General features: G+C 37.1%; 1 protein-coding gene across 6 annotated transcripts in view; it reads right to left on the bottom strand.

Moving 5' to 3' along the window:
• Positions 1–12,217, bottom strand: part of LOC117406591 (FERM and PDZ domain-containing protein 4-like) — a 155,847-nt gene that overhangs the window by 29,673 nt on the left and 113,957 nt on the right. For all 6 annotated transcript variants that reach the window (XM_059028988.1, XM_059028987.1, XM_059028983.1 and 3 more), the window contains exons 3-4: positions 8,366–8,526; positions 5,191–5,293 (exon numbers count right to left, since the gene is read on the bottom strand). In XM_059028988.1, the coding sequence (XP_058884971.1) occupies positions 5,191–5,293; positions 8,366–8,526 (264 nt within the window). The remainder of the gene's footprint in view (positions 1–5,190; positions 5,294–8,365; positions 8,527–12,217) is intronic.

The raw sequence follows: 12,217 nt of genomic DNA, 5'->3' as shown, positions 1-12,217 counted from the left end.
TACATTTATGGTTGGCTCTCCCACAAGACGGTAGTCATTGGGGTCTGATTGGTAAAACTGTGTTTAAATTAAACACTTGTTTTTACTGGGAACAGCAATCAACTGTATTGTGTCTTTTTTTGGTACAATCGCAACAAACACCTGTTTAAGTCATGTGTTTGTTTTTTTTTTGTTTTTTTTAACCATGGTTTATTATATTTATGTAACAAGGAAGAATAAAAAAAATTGGAGTAGGCATCAATGCAAAGCATATTATTACAGAGCTATATATCCTTTGCACTGATATACATTTCAATAATAAAACATTTTAAGGTCAGTAAGCATTGACAGGTGTTGTGTGGTAATTGAACATACTTTTACAACATATCATAAATGCAATTTATGTTTGAGTAATGAAGAATTAACACCGGTAAGTGGTGATCTTACACAGTCAATAAAACTGGCAAACTCATAAATCTGGTCAAAAGTTATCATAATAATTTTGCGACTGGAACAAAAAGTGACAACAAATCAAATATATCTGGAGATCTTAAAAAAGGCCTGTTAGTTCAGTATGTGGCTGTGATAATTTAGTCTGAGTCCCTAATTGACTATTTTGCTTAGACAGTCCTGTGGTTACCATTCCCAACTTCCTTGGTAACCACTGTGCACCATGGGATAATGACCAGTTACTGGGATAACTGTTTTTTCCTATACAAATGTGTCGTTTGCTTTTCATGAAAAAAGCCTCCAAAAATCACGAGGTGTGCATTTGTTTTTATAAACTGTGTGGTTTTCAATATTCATTCCTTTCAGGGAAAATATCCATTCAACTCAAACACATATCATCTCACAAATTCTTCACAACCAAAAATGCTGCTATTTAAGTGGATGTCCACTCCAAACAAACAAACTGATTAATTATTTCTGATACGTTCATTGTTTCAATACAATCTTCAGCAAACAACCTAATAAACAAACCAAACTGTATGTCATAAACATATTGACCACCATGTCCTTACCACATAGATATAGGCAAAAATCTAAGGGGATTATAGATCAACAGCAAATCACCACAATACAATTAAATGTTACTGCCTTTATGTTTTTAGTTTTTCCTATCAACTTATTTTACAGTTTTATTTGTGCAGTGAACCAGTAAATTGTAGCTCCACCTGTGATGTGCTACCAGCTGTGTTTTATTTATTGGGAATCGCAGGTTCCTTGACCGGCTAGTGGGCATGTCCCATCAGAGCACCTTGCTATGAAAAAGGAGCCACTAACACACCTCTATGCTGATTAGCCAGAACATATGGTTCTTTGTGACAGAGATCAAAGGATCCAAATAAAAAAGATCGAAGGAAAAATGATTTGATGGGGGGCGATTTCCCTGACTGCACGTTCAATTTTCATCCCTGGCAGGGAACATATATTTTGCATTTAGTGGTTTTCTGCTGGAAAATGTAATTTATACTGATGATAGGAAGAAAGCAGAAGGAGGACAGCAGTGTGGAGTAGTGGTTAGGGCTCTGGACTCTTGACCGGAGGGTTGTGGGTTCAATCCCAGGTGAGAGACACTGCTGCTGTACCCTTGAGCAAGGTACTTTACCTAGATTGCTCCAGTAAAAACCCAACTGTATAAATGGGTAAATGTATGTAAAAATAATGTGTAAAAAATAATGTAATTGCATGTAAAAATAATGTGATACCTTGTAACAATTGTAAGTCGCCCTGGATAATGGAGTCTGCAAAGAAATAAATATTAATAATAATAAATAATAATATTCGTGCCTAAATACATTTATGCTGCATATCGCTGCTTCTCACCATTTCTGTGGACTTTTTTTAGAGCTACCGCTATTTTCGACACTGGGACACTGGGAACCAGCAAATTCACTGACTACCCTGTTTTTTTAAAGGGAGTCAGCCAATAAGACTCAACAGAACACATGCTTTTAAAAAGTCAGTACGTTGACATCGTTGTCATTGCTATATGTTCAACAAACCTCTCTTTTTTCGAGTTCTTGAAAATGCTTGAAGAAACACAATCATTCTGGCTGAAAAAAATGGACCAGCATTTAATCTTTTAAAAAAGTTGTGGTAGGGAATTGCCCTGCTGCTGTAAATAGTGTGTGTGGGAATGTAAGGTTGACAGGGATGGAGTTAAATCTATCCCTGCCAGCAATCACAGTTGCTCTTTGTCTGGAAGCGAGAGTAAGTGAGTGCTGTGTTTTTAGTTTTGTTTTTGGAGAACTTGATCAGTGAAGGCGAATGCCCAGCCTGATAGCAAAATTGTTTTGTTTAACTTTTTATTTTGGCCCTTGTGCCTGTTTATTTGTTCCTGTTTTTTTTTTTTTTTTAATAAAGTATGCAACAGTGCTTCACTGCAGCTTCTGTCGCTGAACCTCTAAATCCTGCTGGTAACATCTTTGGCAATCATGTTATCCTGTCACACTAGTAAAGTTAGAAAAATTAAGAGAAGCAAACAGAAATCGTAATTTGTTTTGGTTACACTATGTTTGACATGTGTGTCTTCACCTTTAAATTACAGGTTTGAATTAATGCACGTTTAGATTTCGACAGTTAGGGTTCCCGTATATTGATTGGGGGTTGACATTTATGTAAGGTATACAGGAAGTAAGTAAACAGCTGCAGTATCCCTTTGCTCTATACACCTCATACCGTGTACTCTCCCAATAATGCCTTTTGAACCCAGTTATTGTGTATCGACAATTGATACACAAGCCTGTGATAGAGAGCGAAAGAATCCTAGTCAACAATCTCCCTCCCGACCTGTGAGGGCGCTGTATAACAGGAACAGTCTTCCCGGGACTGGATGGTTTGGCAGTTCATTCCAGGGTCAGTCAGAAGACGGCCATCCAGAAAGGGGGCGGAGTCACAATACCAAAAGTCATCGCCTTAATACGGTAAGCGATGTGTCAGTCATGGACTGGAGGATACAGAAGGGGGCGTGACTGAAGGTATGTTAGGGGAAGTGGTCAAGCAATCTGTTTCTCTGTTATTGTTACGAAATGACCAGGAGGAATAAAAAGTGTTGTCTTGTCTGTCTGTTTCACTGTTATTATTTGCCATTGTAGACAGCTAAATATCCGGGAGCTGTTGCTGTTAAGCCAGCATCAAACCGGACTGCACTGCACCACTGTTATCACTGTTTCGTGTATTCACAACACCACTTGCAACTGGAGCAATCACTGTTGGACTGGTGATCGTGTAGGTGTTTTAAAGTGTGTGTTATTATTATTTCAGAACTGAACCCTGTGGTTTTACTGGCTTTACACATCGCTGTGTATAGCCAGTATTATTATTTAAGCAAATAATAAAGCTTTGTTTTTCACCTTTGAACTGTTGTTAGGTTGTTATTACTGAGCACTGCATCACCTCTACACCTGCGCACTGCAAACCACTTTGCCACAAAGCCTTACACAATCTTCTCAAAGCCAAAGGAATTAGTTATGAGAAGCCGCCTCAGAAGAACAGCTACCCGTTGTTTCTGTTGAAATGATGGTACAGTCACATGGTTTGCTCTGTTCTACCCTGCCCTAGATGCAGCCATTGCTGGTACCCTAGCAATGGCAACCTGTAACTACATCTGCTACACTAGTCTGTAAATACTGTAAATAAATCTTGGGCACACATGCTACGTTGAAAAGTTAATTCCTGTGTCTTTCCCTTATGTCACTGGATACCCACAATCCTTTTTACAGGTACCTAGTTGAACAACAGCAATAGCCCCAAATCCTCTAGATAGAATTAATTACATGTTACAGACAGATGACATTTAGCAGCACAACATGATTAAAAGATCTGTCATATAGAACAGAGCTCCATCGATCATTTTCTGCAACCTGCAACAATCAACAACCACACTCTGTCCGAATAAAAGGCAACCAAGCAGACAATCTCTACTGGTTTTAGGATTAGACCTGTTTAAATCCAATTTTTTTGTAAAGGGTGAAGCCTTTTTAGGCTTCATCAAATACATTATTTTATGAGTTCTTAAGTTACTCTCAGGACTCAATTAAATGTGGTATCCCAGCAATTATTTTTATGAACAAGGAAAAGAAACACTCTTATAATCAGTAGTTTCGATGTCATTAGGTTTTCTTTGCAGGACATATTTTTTATACAGTCATTTTTAAGCTACAGAAACAAATATTAACATGGTTATTTTTGCCTCAGAACACACTTGAGGTGGTGTTTGTCTGACTATCTGAATATTAGTCCCAGCTCTTATAACCTGTAGGTCATATTGGCTTATTTTAACAATACAGACAGATGAGTAATCTGAGTTATTACTTTAAGACTGCGAATTCTGAGACACTCTGACTGGTTTTCCAACAATTAATCAAGGTCATTTACTCAGAATCTAAAACAGCATGTAAACCTTAACACGTTAAAGGAAGATATTTTGGCAAATTAGGTAACAACCCAGACTTCCTGGCCTCTCAAAGGGTCCTAGAAGGGCCGATATAGCTATAGCAAATAAAGAATAATACAGAAGTCCACTGGAATTAAGAAAACACTGAGACTGAATAAAGATACCCCGAGCCACACAGATCAGTAAAAAATAAGATATCATTAAGAATATCTAAAACAAACTAAATTAAAACTCTGATCTGCCTGTGTTGAACAATGATGTGTTTCATAGCAAAAGAAAGGTACATTTTATCGGAACATATACATAAGACCTGATATAAACTAGGAGTGACAACAAACTTGTGTCTTTTGGTTCATCTTTGTGTACAGTAATATTGCCATAGGAAATGTATTAAGCTAATAGTTTCTAGTATCATGGCCACATCCTGCTGTATTCTTCTGGTAGCATTTAGTTGTTTTAGTTATTCTGTAGGTCCTGCTTTTCCAACATATCAGCGCATATTGTGAAATAACTGTAGAGCAGCTGTAGAGGCTAGCGGTTCAGCAGTACCATTCAGGAAAAAGTGTTCACGCAGCAACAACAACAACAAAAAAAAAGATACTGTGAACTGTGGCTTTGAAGATTATTATTTTTTTTTAATCCTTCATCATTTGAGTAGAATGACTAAAGCTTCTTAAAGCCAAACTAATCTATTCATCAGAAAGAAGTCACTGTCTGTCTCCCAGCGGCTTTTTTTTTTTTTTTTTACCAGTAATTTAGCCATGGTGCTCAGAATATGGCAACCCAAACAAAGGTGGAAGCGAAGCTGTTACCTCACGAGGTCAATGACTCTCTCCCGAGCAGCTGTGCTGACAGGCTCGTCGTTTATCATGATGATCTGATCGCCTGGTACAAGTTTGCCTTCAGAGGGGCCCCCTGAAGAAAAATAATTAAAAAACATGGTTTAGTGTTGCATCGATCAAAAGCGTCACAGAGAAAGATAAGTATTTTACTGACAGCAGAAAAAAAGCACATGCACAGAGAAAACCATAGACATTTTTACCTGCAATGTAGTTATAGGGTCAGAGATCAGCCTAAGAGATCTAATTGATATACACGTCACTGTCTTAGTGACCCTAAGTTAAGGACGGAGAAAGGGAGACAAATGGGTCTAGCAATGGTTTGCTAAGCTTTATCTAGGGTTACAGAAAAAAGTTATAAATCCATCCCCCTTAAATCCATTTTCTGATGTTGTTTATGTGAAGTCACTAGGGAGCTGCAGGAAATGGCACTAATCCCCCATATGTTGTCTTTCACATCAGTTATTATGATCTCATAAATGTGGCATAGGGACTTTCTAGTGGTGCACTATTGTATTAATGCAACTAACTGCAAACTGAGAGGCAGGACACTGTCAGATTACTTGCACTTTTGAGGGAGTATAGACCTGATATTACAGGTATTCCAAGAGAGATAATTACTGAAATATGTGGTGCACATGTATGACGCTGTCATTTAAGCGTGTCTCTCTAAGTAGTGACAAGTACTGAGTAACCTTGTTAAATACGAAAGAAAGATTTTAATAGACACTCTGGCATTCCAACATGTATCACGGAACACCAGAGGACATTCTATCTACAACTCAAACCATGTCTATATATTAAAGTCCCTTTGATAAGTTCATTTCAGGCATGCACTGCCAGCTGAAAATGTAGATGCAGAGGGTATCTGGAATGATGCACAGGTTGTAATTTTATCTTAAAATGGGAATTCAACTAATAAAAAATAAATCTTATCTCTCTCTCTTTCTGAGCGGGAAGGAATGCTGAAGCACCAGCAATGTGAAAAATGAATCGAAGTCCAGTTTTGATAGTGTGCTTCAAAATCTTTTTAAAATATATTGAACACAGCAATCCTTTTTCACGGTCAGCCTTATTACTTTTTTTATTTTTGTTTTTTGGACCACATCATGCTGGTGGTGGGGACAGCACTTGAATTGCTGTTTACTACTTAAAAATGTAGCAGCAGAGTCAGCTATTCGGCTTCCAGCAGTTGTGGGCTTTTCAGTAATATTGTTTCAGATATCTGGCACTATCCAGATAAAGTATGAGCAGATCTGACAAGTAAAAAAGTTATTTGTTTAATATGTTTTTTCTCTATTTATATGTCTGTGATCCTTTGCGAAAATGTTTTAACTATTTTCCTAAAACTTTTCTCAGCGGAAGGTTACCTGAGAAATCATGACAAGTTCAAGGTACAGTTAGATATAACTCCAGTCCAGCCTTCATCGAAGGGCACTATCGCTTAATGAATTTTTTATATATTCGAATGATTAGATTCTATTTAAAACCGAACATCAGCAACTACACTTTAATTCTGTTAAGAATTTTGCTTTGTGCACAAATACACATTGATAAGTAATAAATGTACAATTCCTTACCGTAGTGGTAACATTAATGCCAATAAAAACATATAAACAGCTAAAATATTTTGCTAATCATTTCGATTTTAATTATAGCTTCAGTCAAGAGTAGCTACAGTTCTTAAAAGTATGTGCAAGCCCTATGAAGAATGCATAAGACAGCACTGTTAAAATGATAAGTTAAACCCTGCCAAACAAATAAGTTTGCTGAATAAAATATGACTGCCAAAATATATTTCTGAATACTCCTTTTAATTTATTGATAATTTTAAATGTATTTTATTTCAGGTGCTTTGTCTAGATATTTAAATAAATGTGTGGAGGCAGGATAAATTAAGCAAATAACCTTGAGCCCTCCCCAAAATATCACCCTCAGCTTTCAGTTGTTCTTCTTTTAGCATCTAGTATCTACTGTTTTTGTCAGTAATCCTGGATGATTTATTTTCTTTGAGTCTTTGATTGAGTTAAGGAAATCAGACATTTAAACCATTTATCATACTTACTACATGCTCTTAATGGAATTTACTCTTATAAGCAAATATCATTACTATAAGTTTAACTGCTCTTTGTAAAATTCACTCTTAAAGGTAATTATTTACTGTTATTTGAATTTGATCTTATTTTTTACTGATTTTACTGTACTTTATAACTGCTCTCATCTGTAAGGTGACATTGTGTAATGTGATATTTTGCAATGTGATACTTTGTAACAACTGCTAAGAAATGAATAATAATAATTCACGTCTACTGACATCATCCAGATCCCGGATTAGTTTGACACCAACAAGTATAAGTACTTCTTCACTGCTCTCAAAACCCCCCCTTACCTGAGCAAAATTCCTAACATCGCCACTGTGGTTCCAGTGCTAAGGAAAGCAGCGTAAAATTGCTGTCCCCTGTGAACACCTGTATACTGTTAGTGTGTACTGTATACAGTCCCTTACTCTTATAAAAGTTTCACATAGTAAAAGCAAAGCAAAGTGTAAGGCACAGTGAAAACTTGGTAATGCATGAGTAAGCATTATAAAGCACACAGAGGTGTGGTAAAGAATATTAAAAAAAAACATGGCAAACCATGTTTCGTTAATGCAAAGTATAACCATAGAAAAAGCATGGGAAAACTGCAAAATTACTGTGCAAATTTACTGTAGTAAACTTTTATAATGGTGCAGCTGTCAAACTGTAAATTGGGTGCTTTAGAACAGATCCTCATCATAGTGAACCAGTGATCTATCAAGTCTTTTAGGATGATCTATTGTTTCTTTCGTTGCCATGGAAACTATTTAGTTCTCTGGGTGTCTGAAATGTTTTCTGACCGAGAATATGTAAATGCGTTTGGATATCACTATGAAAGATTTCATTTAAGTATAATAATTTAAATTGTATTCAATGTTGTTGTTGACCTATGGATTCTGCTGTGTCATTCAATTAGAATTTGTTTTTTTCATCAACATGGAAAGCATTAACTGTGTACTTGCTAGTGTGTGTCCAGATGAATTTTACAGTAGACAAAATTGTATTAAAGAAGTGATAACCAAGCCTTTATAATTATTTTTGATTAAACATTGTTTGCAGTGCAGTGTTACCTGGTGTGACGGAGCGTACGACCACAGGCTTCTCACTACCTGCCACGAAACCAAATCCCAACACAGGGTCTCTTCTCATGTCCACCTTGCGAGGGGCTGGAGGAATGAACTGGTTTCCCTCGAATTGCACTTCTTCAAACGACGAGGTCGGGGTCATGTGACTGCAAGAAAGGAAATACAAAAGATGCTGTTAACTTTCAGTATCTTTAATTAACCACCATTTCTAAAGGATCCTTAATTTTCTGCTGTGTATCATGGTGGTTTGTGGTACTGCTTTCCCCAGCACTGTCAACAGTGATGAGCTGGATGAAGTTCAATCACCTCTGAAAAGGATTCAGTTCTCCAGAATGCCTCTGCTTGTGCTGTTATCAATGACAGTGATAGTCAAAGTCGGGATCTGACCAGGTCCTTAATTATTAATTAAGTCACAATTAAGACATAAGTCATTGAGATGGTGTGACAGAAAGATTTTTGGTGGTAAATCTCCCTCTCAACCTGTGAGGGTGCTAAGTAACGAGAACAGAGTACTCTGGACTACTTGGCCTGACACTTAATTCCCAGGGTTAAAAGGAAGTCGGTCATGTAGAAAAGAGACAGAGCTTCGGTACACTAACTCATTGACCTGGAGGGGAAATGATGTGGCACTACAGCACGCACCCAGGACTGGTGGCAGTGTTTCGTACAATGTGGGAAAGATACGTATGTTTATTATTTGGGACTGTAACCCGTTTATTTACTTCCAGTGCATTACACATTGTTGTATATTGTCTGGAGTTATTGTTTGGTCACCAGACCGGGATTATAATCAATAAAACCTGTTTCCAACTGAATTACAGTTCTCTGTTTGTTCATTGCACACTGCATCACTCCTGCACCTGTACACAATCAGCCACTTTGCCACAGATGGATATGCTGTTAGTGTTGTGTTTGTAACGGTACTTTCCTCCGTTGGGAACAATTTGGTAATATTGTGATGTTACAAACCTTGACAAAATAACCTATTTCATAAGAAAGAATGTTGCATTTTATGCAATATTGGCACGCCACATGAAAACGGATGGCTCCGAACCAAAAATATTTAGTGTGTTATTTTGCTGGTTTAATTATCTGGCAAAATGTAGCATCTGTTTTTCTTTAACATTAAGGTCAATGTAGTTTGATAAAATCATGTTTTTAAAATCACAGTTTGCTCAAATCTTGTCTGTGTTATTTATTGATTACATTTTTGTAATTCACATACAGTGATGATTTCATTATCTGGCAAAATGTAATGTCTGTTTTTTTTGGGGGGGGGGGTTACATTAAATTATTATTAGGTAGTCTGATAAAATCATGTTTTTTAGAAAGAACAAAGGAAACAATTGTCACCCAGTTATTTATTCTGATTATTGCCTGAGGTCATATTGTGTTTTTGTCAGCACCCAAGACTACTAACCTGTCTAACCAACCTACTTGATTTTTTTGAGGATGCAACATCGACAATGGATAATGGATAAAAGTGTAAGGCACTGCACACAGGCAATACAAATGTCCATTATGAATACCATATGGGAGATACTAAAATTGAAGAAGGAATCTATGAAAAAGTTCTAGGAGTTTATGTTGACTCAGAAAAGTCTTCATCTAGACAATGTGGGGAAGCTATAAAAAAAGGCCAACAAGATGCTTGGATATATAGTGAAAAGTGTTATTTAAATCAAGGGACACCGTAGGATCCTTCAAGAAGCTGCTTGATGAGATTCTGGGATCAATAAGCTACTAACAACCAAACAAGCTTACTCTTTATTATTTAATTGGTATTATTTAACTTGTATGCATATATTTGTTTTCAATTGAGGATTCTTTGCACACCACCATTGTGAAATGTATGATCAGCTTTACTGGTTGAGTATGGCTCACAGAGGGAAACTTCCCTGGCTTTTGAGGGTCAATTTTCAGTGTTCTTGTTATAGGTCCCTACATTTGCACAATAATTAGGTTTACTAAGTTCTTCCCAAGCTTGTGGTACATATATTGCCCAGACATTTTATTAGAACCTATTAGAACCTTGTTGATACACTCCTGATGCTACCCTATCACGTGTGGTGTCGGAAATTATATAGTGCCCCTTGTGACCCAGAGCAGGACTGCAGTTAAAAAAAAAATATATATACAGTATATATATACAAATTATGGACAAACTAGCAGAGGAGTTGTGGTTAAACAGGCACCACCTTACAAAAGCCCAAGGGTCACAAAAGGGGTTAAATGGGCACCCCTAACAAAAGACCCTGGACCACCATGGCCGAAGGAGGTGGTGAGGGGACCACCTCCACCACAACCCCGACCAACCCGCCCGCCAACCCACCCACTAGAATCCAGAGGAAGAAAAACAGACAACATGGGAGGGGGTTAGTCTTTCTAACATGGGAGGGGGTTAGTATACCACTTTACCTATTTGTGATTTGCCATGGTGCCCTGTGCTTTAAGATGCTTTTATTATGTTCTAATACACATTAGCTATGCTTTAAAATGTAAAAGCCTGTGTCCTATGAAGTTTGCACCCTGTGGTCAATGTATTCACTCGTTAACATCAAGTGTTTTTATCTTGTTTCTATTTGCTTTTCATAAAAAAAATTTAAATGTCAAGTACATCTTTCCATCATTTTTGTCTACATTGCCTACAAACCAGATACACACTAGGCAATCTACTAGTAACTGCACAAGGAAACAAAATGATTTTTTACAAACAAAGTTAATTGACTTTAAACAATAATAATATGTTTGCCTTTGGATTGCCTTGCTGGGGTTTGACTGCTTCTTACCAGCACCGCAGACAGAAGCTAGTTAAATCATACAGCCGTACCAGAGATAGAGCCCTTGGTCTATGCTATATTGCAATCCATTGTCACTGCAGGGCAGAATGGAAATGACTTCTCTTTGCTTCCCATCATCAAAAAAACACAGGTGTGTATGCTTAGAGTTTCTGTTTTCCGGTGTATGTTTATTTTAGAAATTCACAAGACTTATTTGATGACCAAAAATCTGTGTTTATCAAGGCTTTCATTTATGTGAGTTTTACTGCGTTGAGGAATCCAGAAAACTTCTCAGATCAAATAACAGTACAGATGGGAATCACAATGTGTGCTTTACCTCTATTGCAGCAAATTACAGTAAACTGCACCATGAGCAGGATAAGTCAACACAAAATGTTGGTGGCGTTCTTTCACTGTTTATAGGATAAGCATCTGCTTTTTTGTGATTTAAACCTAAAATCAGAAACCCAATTTATGATATTTCCTTTGCAGCAAATAGGATAGTTCTAATCTCAATGTTTTTTTCATTTCCCATTTGACTTTCCACTTCAGTGAAAGATTCAGAGAATTACAAAAGGGGTGGATATAATATATTGTACTGGGGCGTTCAGAATTTCAGAGGTTCAAACTGATACAAATGACTCTGCTTCACAGGTTCCTTGAGATGTGTAGAGAGAAAAATAAGAAACACTAGAAATATAAAAAGAAACTCTGCAGCCCTTAGGAATTCTTTTAAAATAAGAAACCTTTTACTTAAGGCTGCGCCGACGCATTTCAGCTACGACTTGCATTGTACCGAAAATCTCCTGTAACTTTCCATGCATGCACCCTCCCTGAATGTCTTCTCATCAAATATACAGTATGCATGTAACACGTGTGTTTATTTATTAATATATTGTTTGTTTTTATATTTTGCTTTATGTATTATATTAGAGTGATTCATTATTAGTTGCTTACATTTCCCATTTCCCTTAACGCTGTCAGCTTGTTAATTTTACAATCTCTTCCCCCGCAGTCCCCCTCCCACGCATGCAGCGGTCAATTACCTGTTAGAATT

The sequence above is a fragment of the Acipenser ruthenus genome, chromosome 8 (genome assembly GCF_902713425.1).
Source record: "Acipenser ruthenus chromosome 8, fAciRut3.2 maternal haplotype, whole genome shotgun sequence".
NCBI classification, from domain to species: Eukaryota; Metazoa; Chordata; class Actinopteri; order Acipenseriformes; family Acipenseridae; genus Acipenser; species Acipenser ruthenus.
This window is presented reverse-complemented; position numbering and strand designations above follow the sequence as displayed.